Below are 25,036 nucleotides of genomic sequence, written 5' to 3'. Positions count from 1 at the left end.
TAATATATTGGTATATTGTATTTTGGGTTCAAAGTTATTTACTTGTACTGTATGTATAGCGGGATAATTTTGGCAGTATTATATTTTCACACTTTGGCAGGTCTGACAGTGTCTGTGGAATGTTTTATCCAAAAAATTTCACATATTGAAAAAAAATCATGGGCTTTAAGATATACAGCTTAGAAATAAGCTGCAAAAATCACAAAAATAAAAACTACACAAACATTTCACAGTATGTTTGCAGTATTTAAACTTTTGCAAACAATTGAATAATATGCATTTGTTGCATGTTGTCACAAATTAAGTTACCACACCAAATCAAGTGCATTACTGTATGATACTATAAATTTGGATAGCTGTATGTTAAGGTATCAAAAGTAGGTTCCAAATTTTGCAAAGATTTTAAAATCGAATGCATTTTTCCCCTTTCAAAACTTGTATTCTTATTCACATAATGAAATTTTTACTAATTTAAAGTGTTAATCACACAATTCTTCCAACATATGCTTTTAATACATTTTTATCAATATTTTGGTAAAAATAAATTGAGTAAAATTAAATTTGCCTATTTTTCCCAGATAAATATGCACAGCAAAGTGCTCACGACAGCTATGAGATACCCCTTTTTTATGTTGGCCTAATCATTTCCGTTTTTAATGTTAATTAAACCGTCAAATTTAGTTAAGTAAAATAAAATTGTGTATAAATGTATGTATTCTTGTTTATTTTCAGCACATTTTGGAACATATTAATCAGGTCTAAATCTGAATGTCCTTTTTTTCTAGTCGCCACAATTTATGCATTTTTGTTTATTTTCAGCACATTTTGGAATATTTGCCCATTTTCCCTCATTTAAGTTCTTTTGACTATTTCCATCCAGGGTTCTCATGCCTGAAAATGACAAGTGGTATTTTTATGATATATTTGTAATCAACATATATTTATGTTGTTTTATTATTTTATTTTAGGTCATTTCTTGGATCAGAAGAGATTGAAGCAAGGCCTGTACCGTCACCCATGGGATGATATCTCCTACGTGCTTCCAGAAATACAATAAGAAATATACCAAATCCCACTATTGATGTATGTCATCAGTGTGCGTTGTCATAGCAATGTTGTTACCATGGTTACAGATCCGCCATTTTGTATATTTTTATTTGTTCACCAGGCATTTGCTTACATAAATATTATGTAACAAAAAATATGTGTATGTTTAAAAATAAATATACCACTACTCCACTAGCACTGTTTCATTAATATTGCCCTAACAGCACTATTTTGTAGATGTAATGGACAAGTTTAAAAATTTGGATGCAAGTTCCTGATTGGCTGATTGAAATCAGGTCGTGGCATTTGATTTACTTATTTCCTGGCAAATTAGTAAGTGTATTAGGATCATTTGTGGCTGACCTTAAAGGAGGTGGTACAATCAATAACCTCATCCTCACTCTTTTTCCATCAAAACTATTTAAATAGTGGTAGATATTGGTAATAGGGGAAATCCCATGTTTTTCTTAGTGATTCTGTGAAATTTTAGGGTTGAAATATGTTTTGTTTGGATTTTACAAGCCAATAATGTGTTGAGAGTGGATTAATCCACTTATTATTCACACAGACCTGGTGCGGTATTCTATCGTATTCATTCTTCAAATGAACATGATTTGCTCTCAAACCAAAAGGGATTGAAATACTGGTATGAAACTTCATAGTTGAGGGGAGTGAGGTCAAGGTCAGTCAACCATGGGGGAAATATCATGTGGCGACCACCCTCCTTTAAATTTGAATTGTATTTATTATATTTTATATCAATATATGTAATCTATTAGAACCTATGAAAACAAAAACATAGTTTCCTAAAAAAATGACAACTCTATAGAATATAGGGTTTTAAACCATAGATCTGTTATCCCAATATATAAATATGGCCTAAATATTCATTATTATTCAAGTACTATAGTGGAAATTTCAGTTGATTGAACGCAGCCTGACATAATGTGATGATTTTTTTGCGTACACTGTGCAATGTATGTCAGGTTGTGCGACTATGCGTGCATAACACGGAATTAAATCCAACCATGCTAACACACTTGTGATTGGTTAGTATTGTATTCAAGGTCATGCGTTCACGTTTGAAATACGCAAAATACAATGGCGGTTGGGTTGAATACAGTTGTTGAGAGCTGTGCTCTCTCAATTGAAATTCCTACTATAGACATTTGTGTAGGATTTATTTGATAATTCATGAAGCATTCCATACATGTGTAAACCACATGGTCAAGTTGAGTAAATGAGTTTGCTAAAAATGATACTGATTCTGTATTATTTCAGACATTTAATGTACACATACCTTATAGTGTAGGTTTGAAACAAGCTGTCAAACAACCAAGACCTTGGTTTATGAAACTTATGACTAAATTGGAAAGAAGTGTAGCATTGATCAACTTGATACTAATGTACTGAGTATACTCTTTTTGTGTAGGTGCAATTATTATTGTATTGTACCTGTTAGGAATTAGTATAAATATATTGTGTTTGAAATAGCAGCTACCCAGCTAATGATGTGACAACCAGAAATGTATTGATATGTTTGATTCAGGAGAAGATATGTTCCCCTTCCCATAATGCATTTCTCACATTTCAACTTTCTGTACTGGTTTGCTATCTAGTGCAACATGGGTCACAAAGTCCTGGTCGATAGTGATTAAATGTATCTCAAATGAACAGATCACGTCCAGATCTTGCAAAATATGTTTATTTCTTGACTATTGACCCATGCTTAGCCAGTGATATTCTCAAAATGAAAACAAAGGGAACCTAACCTGTACCGTGTACAAAGTCATTTGATGAAATGAAGGAATGTATCATGTTGCAAAGGATTCTGGGAAGGGTAAGATATCTTCAAAAATGAGCAGCTGTTTTCCAAAGAAACTATTGTCACTAGTTTATTTATGTGTGAATGGTACATGTAGTATACCTATTAAATTTTAATATGCGGCACACAGTTTTAAGTTTGTAATGTTACCTTATTTTTTTTCAATAAGTTGATGACCAAGTTGTGTACACATTTCTTTTTCTGATATGAGACTGAGATAATTTGTTTAATTATGATTTATTTATGTTTGTTTGTAAACCTGTGATAAACATATTTTACTTTCAATAACTTTCAGTATTTATTTTAAAACAGTTGATCAGCTATGATGAATGTCAAGGGTTAAATTTACTTGCAGATTTCAAACTATTTGTTAAAGCATTGTCAAGGACAGATTGTACCCCGGGACTGTACACCTTGTTTAATGTTGTGTTGAATATATCCAACCTCAAAAGTAAATATTCTATAGTAATTATAGTCTATTACAATTTATAAAATTTATAGATGTATAATTGAGTAGACAAAAGGTTAATAAGAAATTAAATATTTCTATTAACCCCATGAGAACTCCCTGCTGATGGGTCACATGATGTATTGAACCAATCGGCAGTCTGGTAAGAATAGAGGTAGGGCTGAAGAGGATTGAGCTTGAATATTTAGAAGCTACATTTTAATTGGTCGCTCAGATGAGTATATATAATTAACCAATCAAAAATGCTGTTTAAAAATGGGAGTGGTTCTCGGGTGAATTGTTCCCTGATGGATAACCCAATATCCAAAGTCCTGGATGTAGTGGGAATAATGTTGTAAGCAGCTAAGTATTTTCCTCCATATTAGGTTTATTATTAAGTTATATTGTATTCAACAGAAGATACTGAAAATAGAGGGTTTTGAATAACATTTTGTAATTGTAGGCACTTAATGGAGGTAATATGTAAAAGGAAGGTGATTTAACAAATTGTTCTTCTTTTCACACATGGGTGGCTAGAATATAATGGAACATGTCAAATTATTGTGGTAACACTGTATTTTTTGATTACTGTATCTTAGTGTAAAACCCCACTGATGAATTCCAGGTAACCAGGTAACACCCATGTTTTGTGACCCTCAAAGTGTGCTATTTGTGATGTATATACCAAAGAAATAGAGGTTGTTATTAAAATAAGAAACCCACCTCCAACCAATCAGTTCTCTTATATTCTGCCAAGATGATATAACCAATAATTTCAATTTTTCTGGTCAAATTGCATCTTCATAATGTTAACCCCTCACCCATGAGAACTACCTGGTGATTGGTTACAATAAGAATATTATGATTTATTGAGCCAATCAGCGACATGGTAAGAATGGCGGTAGGGGTGAAGAGGATTGAGCTTACATAGTTAGAACCAGTATTTTAATTGGTCAATCGGATTAATGTTTCACATAATTACCCAATCAGAAATGCTGTAAGAAAGTCTCCGGTGATTAATATCTGATTTTGCAGCAATATTATATGGATGTAATTTGATCAGAAGTTCTGAATGTTTAGGGAGAAAGTTCCATTTCATAATGGATTTAGCAAACCATTCAGGGTGTGACATGTAAGCACCCATTCCCTTTTAAAGAGAATTTTATTCAAATCTGCATCACAGCAATAATCGTAGTCACTAGTGGATGTTTACTTGTAACAGTGTTATTACTATGGACGGAGTAGTAAGTAATTGTTTGAAATGTAGAGATTAAACTATATTGAACTCATGGCATTATGCCAACAACTTGAAATTAACAAAAACTATTGTAACAAGATGTAATATTTTAGTAAAACATTTAAATTATTACAAAATGGATTTGTTGTCTTCATTGTCTAGTTGGTGTGCAAAGAATATGATATACCTGAAAGATTCGCCTGTAGCACATAAGGGATCAATTGATAATAAATGGGATTTTGGGCACAAATTAAAAGTGCCCATTCGTAAAAATCCAACCACAGCATATAAGGACAAGAATCCTTAATTCTTGTTCAGATTTTCAGAGGAGTGAACACTCTATTTGTACGTGAAACTTACCCAAAGGCAAAGGAGCCCATTGGCGCCATTAGGCGAATATATACAGTATTACAATACAAGAAAAGAAAATGCAAACAATAGACCCAGTGCAATAATGAAATGGCATCCATTTTGGGTTTAAAGGCCTGTTCGAATCAAATCTGATATATTGTTCTGGAATCCATTTTGGCCTGAGACCATCATACCTAAATAACCAGGGAACAAAATATGTGGTCATAAAGCTGCAATTTTTATTTGCTTCTTGACTCCTTGGCATGCCGCGCCCTGACTAATTAATTAGCTGATGACACTTAATTGCTCGTCTTAAAGTAATTACACACAAACCTGCACGCGAGGCCCAAGACGCTTCAGATGAGACGCATAATTGTTTTCGTTCGTCTCCGCGCACCGTCGGCAAGGACCCGAATACCCCCAATTTTCTCCCCATAGCTGACGGCGCGATTGTACGTGGCGGTATAGGGAGTCCCGGTTCTCCTTCTCTAATTCTGTGAACACAACAGACAACCCTGATGTGGTAAGTCTACGTTAGTATCAGGTCTGAGATCGTGACTATCCCATCTCAAAGTAATAACACAACAGACAACCCTGATGTGGTAAGTCTACGTTAGTATCAGGTCTGAGATCGTGACTATCCCATCTCAAAGTAATTTCACATCAGAAAACCCTGATGTGGTAAGTCTACGTTAGTATCAGGTCTGAGATCGTGACTATCCCATCTCAAAGTAATAACACAACAGACAACCCTGATGTGGTAAGTCTACGTTAGTATCAGGTCTGAGATCGTGACTATCCCATCTCAAAGTAATTTCACATCAGACAACCCTGATGTGGTAAGTCTACGTTAGTATCAGGTCTGAGATCGTGACTATCCCATCTCAAAGTAATAACACAACAGACAACCCTGATGTGGTAAGTCTACGTTAGTATCAGGTCTGAGATCGTGACTATCCCATCTCAAAGTAATTTCACAACAGACAACCCTGATGTGATAAGTCTACGTTAGTATCAAGTCTGAGATCGTGACTATCCCATCTCAAAGTAATTACACAACAGACAACCCTGATGTGGTAAGTCTACGTTAGTATCAGGTCTGAGATCGTGACTATCCCATCTCAAAGTAATTATACAACAGACAACCCTGATGTGGTAAGTCTACATTATGAGCGCCATAATGTAAACTAATGGAGAGCACATTATCTGCCAAACAATTATTTTACACCATCTCCCGACACACCCCAATTAATATTTAGCCTGTGCTGTTTATGCAGACCTCTACCCATGGTAGGTATTAATATGCTCTACCCGATCAGTCTTGGAATTTTGTGAAAAAGTATTCCATATTAAATGTCAAGTCTGTAATAATACAACAGGTCTGAGATCGTGACTATCCCATCTCAAAGTAATTACACAACAGACAACCCTGATGTGGTAAGTCTACGTTAGTATCAGGTCTGAGATCGTGACTATCCCATCTCAAAGTAGGCCTAATTACATAACAGTAAAAAGCTGCGTCGGCAGTGTGATGATGAATACAAAAGTAAAATGTAGGAAACTACCGTCAAGTATATAAAATTGGGCGTGAAGTATATAAAATGTGCTTTTCCGCTCGCGCTTTCGTCCCTCACTCGCACGCGCGTTTATCAACGTTCATCATTCCTTGTGTATGTTTTGTTTTCACAAGTAGGCCTATTATATCATGGCTATGAAAAAGGCCTATGGCCGAAAGCTCGCCCAATTTTTCACGGTAGTTTCCTACTTTTTACTTAATTGTATTCTAATTACATAACATACAACCCTGATGTGGTAAGTCTATATTAGTATCAGGTCTGATCGTGACTATCCCATCTCAATAATGATGATGATTATGGTGAAATAATAGCTGAAATGAAATAGTCTTCAATTCCACAACAGCGAATCAACACCACTTCTCGCTCGCTATTCATGTTCAACTTCAAAGCGACCAAATTGAAGCCAAACATTTCAAATCAACAAAATATGCATGAGCGCGTATAAAATTTTTAAACAGCACGCTGCTCGCCTAATAAGGGCGCAGCATTGTGACGTGATGCGCGATGTTTCAAGCGCGTTCAAGTTATCCATCGCGCAAAAACTATTGCGCATGCGCCGCACGGTTGCTAACAACAAACAAACTTGCTCAAATCGATCTGATAACAACGAACAAGAGAAATTGCTCACAAAATGTCGTCATTTCTGAAATTTGCCTTAGCGAATTCCATGCGAATTCGAGATGGAAATGACCTGGGGTACAAATTCGACGTACCAGAGGAAGACGAATTCACGCCGTAAGTTTTTATATAAAAGGGAAAATCATCCGCTCTTCCCGGCTTCCCGCCCGCAAAATATAGGCCTAATGTGCACTGAGCTATCGATGGCGGGTTCCCGAAGTTCGTATATTCTGACTCATTTATGGGAGAAAAAACCCCAAATAGATAGAGAGATAGGAAGCGGGGGAAATATTATAATAATATGCCCTACCATTTGGTGTTTGTGTGTGTGTGTGGGGTGGGGGGGGTGTGTGGGGTGTAATTTCTGAAAATTATAAACTGCATTGTCGTGAAATAGGAAATAGTGCGAGAAACGAATCATTCCAAATTTTATTTTCAAATAGATATTTTCCCACGTCACGTTGGTGTTCCTTGCTCTTTTTCTTTCCAGTTGTTCATATTCAAGGTATCCACTTGTAGGCCTATCATTTTTTGATCCTTGATGTGTTTTGTGTTCTCGTCCGTTGGATTCACCATTACCACTTCTACTGGATCGTCTTTTTAGCCAGTCATAGGTAGCCTAAACCGCAGAAATAACCGTCGTGCTCTCTACTTTGTAATGCAGAAAATATTAGTAGGCCTACTTTTTTGTGTTCACATTCGGATTTTCCATATTAATATTCGCGTTTGTCGTTATTTTCACAGAGAGGAAATGTTGGATAAAGAAATCCAAAGAAGGAAAGACTTCAGTAAAGTGGTCCTCGTCCACCTGATGTGTTGGCGGCGTCACCAGGTGAATATCAAAACGTTGTTGTATGAAATCGTTTTACACAAAACCACACTCGCTGCAACAATGCTAAACTCAAGGGGCCGGTTTCTCGAAGCATAGCTAGTGGTACCAATGCTTTCACATACATGTACATCACCTAGAAAGATAAGTCAATAAAATGGATCCACTTGGTGGGCCAGCCTGCTGGCTTAGAAAGCCTGACCACTACCCAAGCTTTGAGCAATTGGACCCAGAAGGCCTACTGGGTGTTCTTTTTCCAGTTTTTTGTTTTTAATTTAAGCATTCTCGTATGTTCGTTTTCTTTGAACTTGGGGAGTAATTGATGCCTTTTTCATAATACCAATATGAAAGCTTGTGACATTTGAAAAACATATAGGCCTATATAAGATACTAAAAAAAAATTAAAGCCCATCAATTATTTGTTTTCAACCAGGTCACAATAACGCTTTAAAAAGCACCAGCACCATACTTGCAACATTTAGAAATATTAGCATAGAATAAAAAAAAATCAAATTGCAGCTCAACTACATTCAATATGTTCAAAAATATTTGTTAAAGAGTGAATAATATTATAACAAAAAAAATGATTTCATAAATAATAAGCTTTAATATAGAGATTAACATTTTGTTCTTCTTTCTTACCTTCTGTTTTCAGCAAAAGAAACATCGCAAATCCAAATGGAGACGGTTGATGTTCTGGAGACCCGTCGCAGGACAGCCAAGAACGCCCGTCATGGAGGCTTTAATTCAACTATACATAGATCCATATTGAAAGAGTTATAGATATTGAAATCATCATGTGAATAGAGTCAGCAGGCCTATAATGAATATGTATTTTCGCGACTTTTATAACACTTATGAATAAGATATAAGATTTGGCCATATATTTTTTTATCAACATTAATATCATAGGTTGCAACGGGTGTACCACTTGCCAGTAAAAAGGTGTATACGTTAACAATTATTTGATAGAAATGATTAACCCAAAATTTATTATGGAATAATGCCGTCTTGTTATGAAAGAAATCAAAATTCCAAAACTGATATTATGGATTATTTTGGTTCAAGCCCTGGTTTAGGATTTGGAAGAAACAATCCGAAAAAAAAATTTCTAAAAAAAAAGCAAACCAAAACCGTTACTATTTTAAAGAAACAAACCAATTACCTTCAAGAAATACACGCCTCTCTGAGATACTTTCCTAAGCTTTTCCTGAAGCATTCTGCATTTTAAATCATTTTGCATTCTGATTTGGTGGAACCAAGTTTTCGAAAATTGAATTTAATATCTTATAGTTTTCTAAAGGAACAACTTGGAGCAATTAACACACTCAAAATTTATTATTGAATAATGCCCTGTGCATTTGTCTTGTTATAAAAGAAATCAAAATTCCAAAACTGATATTATTTATTACAATGAAACGACTTACAGCTTTCATACTGTATTATAGTTTGTCATATCAAACAAACCAAACCTCTAAGCTAGACGAATTTGGTTCAAGCCTGGTTTAGGATTTGAAAGAAACAATCCGAAATATTTGTTCTAAAAAAAATAAAGAAGCAAACCAAAACCGTTACTATTTAAAAGAAACAAACCAATTACCTTCAAGAAATACAAGCCTCTCTGGGATACTTTCCTAAGCTTTTCCTGAAGCATTCTGCATTGTTAAAAGCAGGTTTCCTGTGACTCTCCTCTCCGTCCATCTATGGGATTTACTTGACTGACCGTTTGCATGGAGTGTACCAACAGGACACTCATGGGGTGCACATTTTAAAAGCAAGTTTCCTGTGACGCCCCTCTCTGTCCATCTATGGGATTTACTTGACTGACTGCTTGCATGGAGTGTACACATGACACTCATGGGGTGCACATCGCACATCCTGCAACAAGATCGCAACAATACAAAATACCCAGATTCACCAGTCTCCAACATCGGCCCAGCGCCATTATTTGGGCTGCTCCGTTTGTTGGCGAGACACAGTGTGATCTGTACCTCAGAGCCCTGCGCCGGCCGATGGTGTAAGAGGTACAAACCTACCAAAATAGTATTATTACCTAATCCCATAACGAGTGACTATCCAAATATTATTAATATGTTAACATGTTTTATGTCAACAATACCTACCAACACCCATCACTTAACAGACATTAAGTCTCAATCGCCAGGATCTTTAAGTGTTAAAGTAAACATAATGTCTCTTATCCTGCCGAAGTTACCCCATTTAATTACTCTCTTTAGTTTACTCAAGGCTGTGTTTGTATAAACGAGTTCAGTTATACAAACACAGTCTTGTGACTTACCTCATCCCCCTTTGTAATTATTGCGATCATGTTTGGACAACACAATCGGGTTGTCAAAACATGATCCTCATTTCTATTGTATTTTCCTTAAAACCATTAATAATACCAAAAGCCCCAAGACAATTCACACCGCATCCTGACCAGAACAATAGGTTCTGGAAAGGAATGCGGGCAAAAACTATATAAGGGGAGTTTTCTTCCCAGATCTTGGTCAGTTCTTGTACGGAGCAATATTTATCTACCTGTGTAAGAATACTATTAGCATGGCTTGCTAAGGAAATAAAAGACGGCCGTTTGGCTGTCCGAGGCTTGAACTGTTATAAATGTCTGTGTGAATTCGTCTACGTGTATTAATATCGTCTACTAACCATGTTTTAAATAGTCATCGTAAATCAACCTACAACTCACTATATTTACACTGGTTCCCACACCGATCGTCCCGTAGCCAATCATTATTACACCACTGACTTGAAATGTCATCTGGAGCAATACAACACCCAATCGCCACAGATCCCGGAATCATCAATATGAGCCACTTTTGGACAAAACTTTTCCTCCACATCATCAACTGCTGCATGCTGTTTACTGCAATTGGACGTTAATTTTACTGCAGACTAATTTTGGATTTCATCATTCTTCATAGCCATTTCAATTTGGATACTCATCATTTTACTGGAGCTGCCTTTAACTTCATATGGACCGGCATTGGACATTAATTTTACTTACTGCAGACTATTTTCGGAATTCATCATTTGACATGATAATACAGACAACCTCTTTCGGGAATTCATCATTTCGACATTTACTTCATTTTCATAATATCTACAGCATCGCACACCAGATTTTGGACATTCGTCAAATCCATCTTTTGCTTCGTATTCACATCAACAGCTTAATAATTGAACACTTGTCATCACTTTTACCACCATTTGGATTTACATCACCATGAATTTACCCAATCTTCAAGATCATCTCTGCAGATCCACGTACAGTGACATGTGAGACTATCAGTGTATGTTATTTTGCTACAAATATACATGTGTATTTTGTGTTATGTGATGATATTTTCTCAGATTTAAGGTAGTATTATTTTATATTTTGTATAATTACTATTATCTCATATCACATTTAATATTGAGTTCCCGTGTCATTCACACTATACATGTAATTTACACTCCCACCCTGCCAAAATAATTTTCTTTCAATTGCCTTGGGACATCTGCCAACGACCCTCAACTTTGCAGAAATAAAATTTGAAATCTTCCAGGTAACCAAAATTTACCATTCATCCAACGAATGCGGGGAAACGGATGTCAAATCTATCACGTCCACTATAGATTTTCACTTTTGTTGAAACAGTGTAATGCACGGTACTCATTGTGTTTTGGTCGGATGTCAAAGATCACATTTCTCCATGATTGATTTTGTTTCATCTAATATTTTATCCTTCAATTCAACTGTTATTTCAAACATGTTCCTTAATTTCTACATTCTACAATGTTCCGAGTGTTGATTTGCTTTATTTTACATCACCACGCGTGCACAATTTGGATATCGCCTCTTACCGAATCCTGGGCATGAGCATCAGAGCATTAATGTCACTATCCCAGCTATATCATATCGTATTCAACCAACGTTACTTTCAGCTAGTTTTCTTCCACAAATTCAAACACCCCCAATTAAAAGCAACAGTTAAAGCAGCCTGTTTCAACAATTTAACAATTACACATGCTATTGAACTCCTTGAATTTTCAATCAGTGACTGTAGTTCATAAAACTGTATATATATATACATGTAAAAGGAATTTTACTAGCCCTCTTACCTTAATCATAATATTCTCTGAACATTAACTACATTGCTCTTGTGGATTTCCAAGGCTATGGGCTAGCAAACTTTCTTCCATGATATAACTGTAAATTTTACTGTATGTATCCACATAACTGTATGTATCCATTCACCTTTGTTATACTTCGTGATATTATTTGCATATGCCAGTTACCCCAGTTTCAATAGCTTTTATTTACCTCAAAAGTGCTTTACATCAGGCATACACACTCAGCAAATATATTGCATTGTACTCACTTATCTCATTATCATGATTATGTCATCCTATAATACTTCCTATAATCCATTTCAGAAAGTAGACTAAGTATTATTTTACTTCGTGATGCAACAAAGTTGAATGATTATGTACTCTATCAATAACGCATCTTATTTACAAATGTTTCCCTTTTGGAACCAATATATTCCTCACTTTAGAGCAGGTCATCAGAAATACTTAACTTTTTCCATCCATTAATGTTTCGCAACCAAATCAAACACTTGTCCCAAACAAGTATTATAATGCATTTTTTTTTAAACACCCATGGTCCACCACTTCAACGAGTACACAATCATGACAATCAATAATTCTAATATATATTATTGTTTACCTGCATTTTATTTAACCATATCTTTATTCAAACCAGTTGTATAATAAGACCCTGCAGGGTGATTTATAATTTTAGGTATGTATTAACGTTTGCCGTGTTTTAGTTTTATGTACTAACTAGTTTAGTTCTTTTTATTTACTTTATATACAATAGATATTTAATGCCAAAATAGCAACCATGCAAGTACACATTGTCACTACTTTTACAGTGCATTATTAAATACCACTGTTAGTAATGCATCACCCATCAAAACAAACCCATACTCCTTCATACTATTATCATCAAATCCATCAATCATAAACTTTTATGGAAATACTTGAACCTAAAATGTATTCAGTGTATATTGAATAGTAAGAATCCCTTTTACGATACAATAGAATAGTACAAATTAGAGTATGTAGTTAAAATACCTATTATATAACTTGGTATGCCGTGTGTAATTTAAGTATTTAAGTAAGATAAAAATTCCAAAAGGAAGCAAATCATATAAAAAGAATTATGCTATACAGCCTATTCTATTGTTGGCACATACATACCTTGGTCATCTTTAAAATTTAAAATTTATTTCACCGAACTTGACCTGCATAACCAAATATAACATTAAGTATCTTAATTCGTTCAGAGATTAAAACATCAAACACCCCAAGTTAATCAATTAATTGATCTATATCGAAAAATAAACATTTCACAATAATTTAAATGAAAAGTGAGAATTTCATTACACTTCTATAGGTATTTTCAGGGAGCATCCTAGGTGTTCCAGGGACTATAATGTTAATGCCTATGAATTTATTGGTACCTGGCCAGTACCAAAATTAACGGCATATAGCTTGGTCTCACCGAGTCAGACAGGCAAGGCTTGAGACGGGGTTCGAGATACCATGTTGTTTGATGATAATGACCATTTAACAAGTGAAATTATTGATACCGTTGTCATAATACACCCTCATGGTGATTATACATGACCATAGGTTTTGGCATCCTCGGTGTACTTGATGTTAACCCAGCGCTATAAGGGGCGCTATATCAAATAGCCGATAAAGTAGAATTAGTATGTCATCAGTGCACATTGAGGATTATCCATAACTTCATCAAGTATATAACAAAAGATGTTATCATTATTTACGAATCAAAGACGTATAGCTTCATACATGTAATGTAACCAACATTATGAAATAATGCTCATGAACACCATAATATATTCTTCCACAATTGATTTGCAAATAATTTTATTCAATCATGGAAATTGGTATAACTGACTATCAGACCATATTCACACAGATTGTAGTAGTTATTGTACGTATCAACAATTCGGTTAATATCTATATAAAAGATTACCATAAGCCTATTCCTGTACATTAATTCAACAATGAGTGCTACTGATATGAATAGGCCTAATCAAAACAATATCTTTGTAGTTCTGTATCAATTTCAACCTCAGGTCAATATTATCCTATATTTATATCAACCACAATTATAAATGTTGTTCAGGTATAAGATTTATTGATGTGCATTTTGATAATATATCAATTTATTTATCGTAAGAAAAGTGTGTCATAATCAAAATACTAATATACATATCACCCACTACAAGACATTCACATCCAACACACACGCCCATGATCGCAATATTTTGAAACCTTATTTTATCATATTATGTTTTCACAATCTATGATTTTATACTGTACCTTCATTTTCATATACCTTAGCCATGATCCCTCACCACAAATGAGGCGGGTAAACGCGACAAGGCACCTACCGTTACATGAGCTCCTGCTTTGACTGCATATACAGCCCAATATATTTATTTAATTTTATTCAGCTCTTCTTAAGAAGTAAAAACACGGAGTTTGTAAGCGCACCGATCTGGTAGTACTCCATGGAGACTAGGTAAAGCATCATTCGGATATACCAGCTGGACAATCCCTTAACAGAGTGATGTGATAAGCCGCTCAGTCAAACTGGGTCCACAGGGTGATACGGAAAGTTTGACGCTTAAGGCATCCCCATTTCCAAATCATTTAATTAACCAAATTCTCAGCATCATGGCGTCATAATATTCAATCACAAAATCACACACAACATTAAAACAACACCACCACATTAATTACAAATCTATGTATTTTCTTTGTAGTAATAGATACCCTAGCCATGAATCGCAAAACCATTACAAACCAATTATATTTATAAGCATGTTTACACATCCTAGTGTAAACTACCACTACCAGCGACCAAAAAGTTGATATTAGTATATTCAAAGATAAACCAAAACAAACACTAGAATTTTACAGGTTTTGCGCAAACACTGCTAGAGTAATCGACTTATCAGTAATGGCTTGGCACCCGTCTCAGGTCCCCGCATCGTGCCAATACACATAATGAGCAAACATGCTCTTGTGGGCCAACAAACAGGTACCAAGCAATACTGAAGTTATGAAAACCAAATGATTCATAAATTACTTGTGTAGCTAGTCAACTATTTATGTTGTGTAAATTTCATTCATATTATTTATAATCTTCGTGTATGTATAATGGAATGAACAGGAGGTACATGTACATTGTACTAGAACTATAACCGAAACTACCTCACATTTGACTTGAATTTACATGTTCATATTCCTCTTTCTGTTCATTCCACATGACAAATTCGTTACGTCCATACAAATGCTTGTTCATTATAATTGTATAAATATGTATATATGTACTAGTATGTTATACCTTTTCCATTCCTCGGTACCACCCCAGCCCATTTCAAATTCATTGTTTTTGTTGTTCAATCCCAAACTTATCTACTTACATTCATGCCCCCAAAGGCACCTCCCACCGAACGAACTTATAGTAGTGGATATCCACTACTGTCAGTTCAAGTTCATAACGCGGAGCGTTACTTTTCCAAGGGGATGTGAATGTAAGAGGTACAAACCTACCAAAATAGTATTATTACCTAATCCCATAACGAGTGACTATCCAAATATTATTAATATGTTAACATGTTTTATGTCAACAATACCTACCAACACCCATCACTTAACAGACATTAAGTCTCAATCGCCAGGATCTTTAAGTGTTAAAGTAAACATAATGTCTCTTATCCTGCCGAAGTTACCCCATTTAATTACTCTCTTTAGTTTACTCAAGGCTGTGTTTGTATAAACGAGTTCAGTTATACAAACACAGTCTTGTGACTTACCTCATCCCCCTTTGTAATTATTGCGATCATGTTTGGACAACACAATCGGGTTGTCAAAACATGATCCTCATTTCTATTGTATTTTCCCTTAAAAACCATTAATAATACCAAAAGCCCCCAAGACAATTCACACCCGCATCCTGACCAGAACAATAGGTTCTGGAAAGGAATGCGGGCAAAAACTATATAAGGGGAGTTTTCTTCCCAGATCTTGGTCAGTTCTTGTACGGAGCAATATTTATCTACCTGTGTAAGAATACTATTAGCATGGCTTGCTAAGGAAATAAAAGACGGCCGTTTGGCTGTCCGAGGCTTGGAACTGTTATAAATGTCTGTGTGAATTCGTCTACGTGTATTAATATCGTCTACTAACCATGTTTTAAATAGTCATCGTAAATCAACCTACAACTCACTATATTTACAATGGTGCCTGTAGATGGTGCATTGGCGACCGAAGGCAGAGCTAGAATTGGATACTATAGAGTGGTCGGCTGTGACCACTGGTACCAATCCCGCCGGTTAAGACGTGTTAAGTCAAGTACAAAAGTCACACAAATGCATGCAAATTGCTTGAAAGTTACAGATGCTCTGCAATCAGCTTATTAATTTATTCGAGAGATAAAGTGAACAGCATTAGCGTAGCCCATACGTTTCATGTTATAACCTTTTATGGTTTGCAAAAGGTTTGTTTGAGCTTTAAAGTATGTCCGATTTATGAAAAGTAGATAATTTAATTTTGATTTTGCAAACGATCAAAACTCAAAAGCAAACATTTAAGCGGCGGTGTACACCTGTTGAAAATTATTATTAATTTTAATATGCACCCTCGAAGATGTGCAGCGTGCATCTTTCGTTCCTCTTGATGTCCGGTATAGGTAAATGAGGCCAGTAATAAAATCAATATGACGATTTTCCAACTGCTGTTTTTATGACACAAAATAATAATTATTTAAACTTGCTAATCGAGTCCAATTTGTATAGGCAAACATTTGAAATTAGTATGAATGAAAGTATAGGCTATACCTGCTGACTATATCGCTTAAAAATAATGTAAAATGTTTATAAATGCTGATATTTTTCATATTGAAGATAAGCTTATACTATATGCACACAAAGCTACTACTATTGTTCCGAATATATCCCAAGTGGATATATTTTATAGTCTATTTTTATATAAATATATATATTTTTATATTGCAAAAGAAAAAAACAAATTAAATATCTCAAATAGCCGCCGGCTGAATGACAAAATTAATTTGATATTGATAAGGTTTCGTATAACTACAAAATAATTGTATAATGGGCATCATACAGATTTTAATAAATACAACCAGTGATTACATCGCAAGCGTGTTTTATTGACTTGTAATCTTGTAGATATACAGGCTGAGTCAAAAAGAAGTAAACTCATGTTTGAGGGGCTGCAACTCAAGATCTGCAAAGAATCTGCTAAAAATAAAAATACCACTGGAAAGAGCAAATTTTATACGTCTAAATAAAAACAAGAATTGTTGAAATTGCTCACAGCAAACTAAAGTTATACTCATTTGAATACAACCACCCATTTTTGTAGCTGCACACGGCTGATTGATTTTCATCCATGCATTTCAATCTCGACGAATCAGCAAAGTGCTAACAGGATTTATTGTTTAAAAGACAACTTTTGCTTTTAATTAATATTCAACAAAGTCCATTACGGTACTATAGTTTGTAGGGATACCAATTCAAGTCTTTACGAACGATCCAGCAGAAGCTTGATTGGGGAATGTTGGGTAAAGGATTGAGCTGATCTTTGGTCTTGCTGTAACGCATGTCTAACTCTAGCAATGGTCACTTGTGATCTAGCAGTTCGTGGTCTGCCTGAAGCTTCCGGCTGTCTGTTCCTTAGTGTCCCATGCACATTGAGCTTGTTCACATTTTTATATACTGCTACCTTACATGAAACCCGGTTAGCTGTAGGAAACTGGAGACGAAAAAGACGCTGAACTTCAGTGGGACTCTTAGTTTCATGATACTTCGTCGACAGAAACGTGCGCTCCCGTGCGGTAAATTGTGGTGCCATGTTGTCATTTGGCCCGTTTTATTATAATGTAGTGCAATGAGGTAAAATTCATATTGAAAAGAGCCCTTTAACATGTAGGAATTATTGATCGAAACCACACCTGCCACAGAACTTTATTTGCATTTGAATATCGCGCCTTACCAATCAATATAACAGGTATGCCCCTACTTGGGAAGTGAAACCGTGTGCAGCTACAAAAATGGGTGGTTGTATTCAAATGAGTATAACTCGAGTTTGCTGTCTGCAATTGCAACAATTCTTTTTTATCTAGACGTGTAGAATTTGCTCTTTCCAGTGGTATTTTCATTTTTAGCAGATTCCTTGCACATCTTGAGTTACAGCCCCTCAAACATGAGTTTACTTCTTTTTGACTCAGCCTGTAAACTCTTTTATTTCTGGTATTGTTGTGACGATTATTTTATTAAATTGGCGCCCCTACCCCCCACCCAAGAATATCTTGGACGCGGGCAGTGGCGTAGCTAGAGGTTGTGGCCAAGGATACATAATGCCCCCCTCCCCATTCTTGAAACAATTTTGGACAAATAAGGCCTATCACTAATTAATTTTGGTTACTATAAGTTGAATATCGGTCTTAAAATGTTCTTTTAATTGATTTTGTGCTGAAATTATGACTTTCATCGCCTGGAGGGGCGCAGAATCGATGCTGAATTGGTCAATTTGGCGCCCCCTAAGGGTGGCGTCCGGGGCACGTTGCCCCCCTCTGCCCCCCGCTAGTTACGCCACTGCTAAAGAAGCTATCAGGCTCAGCTGATATTGACATTGAAGGTATCTACTGCTGATTGATCAAATCTTTTGCTGATTATATTTGTTTTTGAATTGATAAAGTATAGCTCATAATACCATTATCATTCGTAAAATATCGTCATGTACCCGATGATTAAAATCACTGTCATGAGTCCAGTTTCCTACTTTATCAACACAAGATAACAATTTCATCAATATCAGCAAAAGATGACTACTTCATCAGCACCAATATCAGCAGTAGACATGGTCAGTGCTAGTGGTAGATGACTATTTCATCAATGCCAATATCAGACGAAGACGAGTTCTTCATTGGTTCCAATGTCAGCAGTAGATGACTACTTCATCAACACCAATATCAGCAGAAGGGTTATTATTCCATCAATACCAATGTCAGCAGTAGATGACTACTTCATCAGCAGTAGATGACTACTTCATCAGCACCAATATCAGCAGAAGATAACTTTTTATTTCAATACTAATATCAGCACTTCAGCAGTAGATGTAGAGAACACCAATGTCTGCAGTAGATGACTACTTCATCACCAGCAATATCACCAAAAGATAACCATTTCATCAATATCAGTAGTAGCTAACTTCTTCAGATCATGAACACCAATGTCAGCAGTATATGACTATTTTATCAAAACCCATATCAGCAGTTAGCTGGGTTCTTCTTCAACACCAATATCGGCAGTACTACTTCATCAACACCAATATCAGCAGTAGATAGCTATTAACTACAATAAGTGATGTGATCTGTGAAACCCATCACATGGTGACAATTTTAATTTATGAGTTTTGTAGACAAAAAATATGGAAATTTAGAACTCTTATTTGTACATGTGACTTCAACATCACAAGTTAAGAACAAAGAAGGATTGAAAAAAAATAGAAATCGTTTTCACATATCAGCACTAGATGACTATTTCATCAACACCAATATCAGCAGTAGACGAATACTTCTTCGACGACAATATCAGCAGAAGGTAATTATATCATCAACATCAATATCAGCAGATAACAATTTCATAAATAAAATGTCGGTACTAGATAAAAATATTTTGTCAATGTCAGGAGTACATGGTTTCTTCATCAACACCAATATCAGAAGTATGGCTACTTCATCAATACCGATATCAGCAGTTGATAGCTTCTGCAGTACACAATGGTATTGAGGAAGTTATCTATCTACTGATATCGATGTTGATGAAGTAGTCATCTGCTGCTCTGTGCATCTTTTGGGCCAAAAATAGGGTAAAATTGGAAACTTGTGGCCCATCAAATACCGAATTTCACCTTCAGTTAAAGCTAAAATAGTCTGAAATTGTACAATGTTAAAGCCATGCATATCATTTGCTGAGGAGAACGCCCTCAAAAAAAAATTTACATTCTGGTTTTTACACGATTGTAATGTACTTTAGTCAATAAAGATACTCAGCAAAAATCAAGACTTTTTAGGTGCTGTAGTTTTGTCAAAATCCGAGATTTTGAATAAAACGTTGGAACCGGCGTTTTATTATTACGATGGAAATATTAGTCGAACACGTATGCACAGTACATACACGGCGCGCGGGATACACATACACACACCACGAGGATCGTACCGTATTACAACCGCGGGAGTAACATGCATGGGCGCTAGTAGTAAATTCCAATTTTCTATGCTTTACCTCACTAGTTCGGCTCAAAATTTAAAGGGGACATATCTGACAGTAAAAGCTAACATTTTATGGAAAATAAATACTAATCTATTTTTTACAGAAATGTTATAATATGGCTTTAATGCTTACGCGACGCCGCCGCCACTGTCCAGGGGATTTTGGAATGGTGCCTGCCCGGGGGTGCCTGTTGTTAAGGAAACCGTGACAGTCTCTTGGTTCTGTTGTCTACGTGCAGTTTCGCCTATACTTGGGGTGACCGACGGTAAGACCAACGGTAGTGGTATAAGCTGGTATATTCCTATATTAAAGGGCATTTCCCGGTTGTATAGGCATATATATGTGTTTAGATCGGCGAGTGGTATTATGATTCCAATAACTTCCTTGAAGTTCCTTCTTTTCCTTTTTCTAACCACAATCACAGACAATGTATTAATAAAGATTTAAGATAAGACTCAGCGCATTCGATTATTTCTACACAGTGCTATGCTGACATACGTCATGTGCCCATGAAATGACCCCGTTATTTTTGGCAAATCCTACACCCAATGACACTGAATGACCCCTTTTTTGAACAATTAGTCCTTAAAATTGAAATTTCGGCGTGCTTCGCGCGCATTTTGAAAAAAATAAATGAGTTTTGTAAATTTTGTACTGTAAAATTGGGTAAAAAGCTATTTTTGATTGTTAATGATGTACAATTTTGGGCGCCCCCATACAAAATCAGCCCATTTTTGACATTGCCAACACCGAATGACCCCCTTTTTTCTGAACATTTTTACACTGATAGACCCCTAGTTGCGTACGCCCGTGGGCACAGGTACGTCACTTTCATATTCGAGTGCCCCCCCCCCGGTGCTATGCAAGAATAACGAATTTTGAAAACTCACAAAACGTTCTCGTTAAACAATTCAGGTAAAAGTTTCTATCTTGCATTGTACTATTATTTTTTTTAAATACCACAAAAGATTAGTGTTATGATAAGAGTTGGTGAGCTTAGCGTTAGGGTTAGGATTAGGGTCAGAATTAAGAGATTATAGGGTCAGGGATATATAGGATTATGGTTGGCCCGGGGGTTTCTCCATGGTTGAGGTATACGGGTATGTGCCACCGTTTTGGGGATACCTTTTCAAGGATTTTTAGTGGCGATAAATGCGCCTAATTGGGCACATTTGGGCAAAATTGTCCTGAAAAGCGCCCAATTAAGGCAAATTTGGGTGCTTTTTGGGTGTTTTTTGTGATACTGTTGGGTAGCTAAAACAGCAAAAAGTAAAGTCAGCATCCGAAAGTCTGCGCGGCACATCCGCAAACAGAATTCCGCATACACACACCCCCCGCCCTACATACAGGGGTGGGTTGGGCGGCAGTGATAATAAAATTAGATAAAAAATATTATTCTGTTTTGCAAAATGAAATATAGCTAATCTTAATCCTTTAATTAGTTTACTGGAAATGAAAGTCAAAACTCAAAGTTCAATTTGTCGAAATGAGGGCCAAAACATGCGTTTTTAAGGTGTTTTTCATAGGCTGTGACATGACAATCAAATCCCACAGACTTATTTCAAGTTATGCATTCTAATTTTTGGAAAACACATTTTCTAATCTTTTTGATAATCAATCGTCAAAAATAACATAAAATATTAAAATTATACTCAAAAATTTGAATGCACTTGTGCCAAGTCTTAGAATTTTGTGACTCCAATTGTTAGAAAACATGCAAAATTTCATTTAGTGTTTTTGGCCCATATTCTCTCAAATTGCACAAATATTAACATTTGGCTTTTATTGCCAGTTAGAACTAATTAAAAAATTACGATCTAGCTATGTTTTATCATTGGCAAAAGAGGATAATATATTTTTTTGATTCCAAAATATTTGTGCTGTATTTTTCTGGAGTCGGGAGTGCATACCTATTTAAACATGCATTTTTGGGGGACATGCAAAAATCACATTCCCAGTGGCGTACCGTGGCCGCCCCTTCCCCGGGGGGGGCTGAAGAAAATCCAATTTTGCCGCCCCTTCCTCAACAGCCCGAAAAGATTGCCTCAATTTTTTTTACGGTCGTTTTAAAAAGTGAAGAGCCAAAAAAAAAAAAAAAAAAAAAAAAAAAAAAGGATTTATAGGCGCTACCGCCCCAAAAGCAACACATTTTGATGTATAGTACAATTTTTTCACATTTGCCGCCCTTTTTTCTTTAATAATTCATTTTGCCGCCCCTTCTTCTTCCCGCCGCCCCTTCGTTTTGGCCGCCCCCTGTTTTGACCCCGGTGGGCTGGCGCCCCAAAGCCCACCCAAAATACGCGCATGCATTCCTATAGTAATTTATGCAGCATGAGACATATCCTTGGTTTATGTTCATGAAATATATGAACTCACTGCTACAGAAGTGATACAATGTACGACATATTTAATCAACCTAGTTTTTTCATTGAATCAAGTTTTTATATAAATAAATGTAGATAAATAAAATGTAGATATAGCGCTTTATGCCGTAAACAGCCTCAAAGCGCTTTACATTTATTCCGCCGTCATTAGAATATGTCAGAACCACGTTTGCAGCCTATAAACATGATAAATGGCGAAGGGTTCATCAGTACAACGACCGTGACTACCCCTAACAGCTTCGCTTCAAATTGCACCTGGGTGGGGTGAGGCAAGCGAGGCAAAGCGCCTTGCCCAAGGGCGCAACACGGTGGTGGGAAGGGGACTCGAACCCACGCATGTCGAGCAAGCTCTCAGATTATGAGTCCAAGGCCGTAACCACTGAGCCACCGTGCCCTAAAGTGCTTAGATCTTGAAGACCATTCAACTTTTAGGCTATTGTTGGTCCATATCTGATGGCGAATATTAAAGTGGGCCTTTTTCGTTAATCCGGTTCCGCAAATGGTATTTTGTTGATTATCAGGGCACTATGATTTCGTGATCCACAGCCTCATGCCCCGCTTTTCTCAGAAAAAGTTATGGAAACCCCTGGCTATATACATATTGTTTATGTACAGAAAAATTCTTGCAGATTAATCAGTTCAGCAAAAATATCGTCAAATTTGAAACATGTTTTGGTTAACCAGAACGAAATTACAACACAGCGACCTATGTAGCAGTACAATACACATAATCGTGCGTAGCTCGCAAACGCAAAATCGGAATCAACTGAAATTTGGAGAATAAGGTTTTTTGTGGATATTGACTGAAAGTGTCATAAAAAGAGGATGCTAGAATCACCAAATACTCGTTTAATTAAATGTTCTTACTTCCAATTACGTTAGTTTTTTTGTTTATACTGAAGTGGTTCCAAAAAGGGTCGTATTTTGGTCAAACAAGGAAAAGAAGGCTCTTGTTTAGAGTATCCAAATAATGCAAAACAGTTCATATAATGTAGTTTACGTAAATAAATTTACATTCCGGCTTCGGGTATCAGCCAGCCAGCCGGCTTTTGAGAGCAAAAACCAAAAAATATCATGTATTAAGGTGCCCCAAAGTAAGGTACCCTGAAGGTATTGTATGATTGCTCAAATGACAATGATTTTTGATGGTATCGCAAGCAAGCAGTTATTACTTGTTTTGGGTGTGATTTTACAAAAAAAGAGGGCTACTAGATATACAAGTTGAAATACAAGAGATCCCCCGGACCCGGGGACCAAACTCGCTTTCCGAGCTTCATCCATTCATCAAAATACATTTTTTGAGAAAGAAGCTCACCAGAAGGAAAATGTGCCACATGACCAGGAAGTATAAAAACGACGGAGCGAGACAGTTTTAGTTTAGAGAGAAGGCAATTAAACCATATAAAACACAAAACAACTTCCTATAATTTCCTATAATATTCAATACGTGGTTATGTGGTCAGCCATCACTCGATCGGTGAACTCGGAATAAAAACCAGAGATCTCCGGATTTATTATAAAAACTTAAAATTTTACTGTAATTAAAGCACTTCAGACATCTTTTTTTTCACATGGTATTTTAGTACACCATTTGGCATTTATTACAATTATGCAAAAAGTAGAAATTCGAGACAAATTGAGGGCGTGGGATAATAGCTTAGTCATTGAAATCGCAATGTTCCTTCCGAAGGAGTAGTTGTGATTGGTCTTTGTCACATTCTAATTGATTGATTGGCAGGTTGTATCCCCCATCCCAATTAACCAATCAGGTGAAAGAGTTTTCCGCCCGATTTGACAACGCCTTGTCATTTCAATGCTTCCATTCGCCGTAGAAGTGATGATGTAACAGGGTTAACTGCCGTAATAGGTTTAAACAATTCTTGAACATATCGCACTGCACTAGTACGTTCACAAAGTACAGGGATAAAGAACTGGATCGTAATTCTATAGAATATTCATCATGTTGATCACTCGCACCTGTAAGATTAGTATCTTTGAGCGTGTTTATAGTTACTGTACAGATTGTAACAATAAAAATTATACAATTGCAATTTCGCTTATCAGAAAAATGTAAAAAAGATCATGGCAACAATGTTATATGCAGGGGAATCAGAAAACATGAAAACAGAAATTAGAAGTAGGATTGACCCATATCTATGTCCAGTATTCGCCGTATAAGTAGTGATGTACCAGGCTTAGTTATCATAGCAATAGGTGAAAACAATTTTTGAACGTATTGCCCTGCACTATACAGCTCAACTGATCATACTTTTCCTACATTCGACCTTGCATGATTTTTGAGTTGACACAGTC

General features: G+C 36.0%; 1 protein-coding gene across 1 annotated transcript in view; it reads left to right on the top strand.

Moving 5' to 3' along the window:
- LOC140159390 (ATP-citrate synthase-like) overlaps positions 1-2,541 on the top strand; it is a 60,724-nt gene extending 58,183 nt beyond the window's left edge. Inside the window, exon 27 of the mRNA XM_072182847.1 lies at positions 969-2,541. Coding sequence (XP_072038948.1) covers positions 969-1,057 — 89 coding nt within the window. The 3' untranslated portion in view covers positions 1,058-2,541. The remainder of the gene's footprint in view (positions 1-968) is intronic.
- Positions 2,542-25,036: the final 22,495 nt, after the last annotated feature.

Source organism: Amphiura filiformis, chromosome 8 (genome assembly GCF_039555335.1).
Source record: "Amphiura filiformis chromosome 8, Afil_fr2py, whole genome shotgun sequence".
NCBI lineage: Eukaryota > Metazoa > Echinodermata > Ophiuroidea > Amphilepidida > Amphiuridae > Amphiura > Amphiura filiformis.
This window is presented reverse-complemented; position numbering and strand designations above follow the sequence as displayed.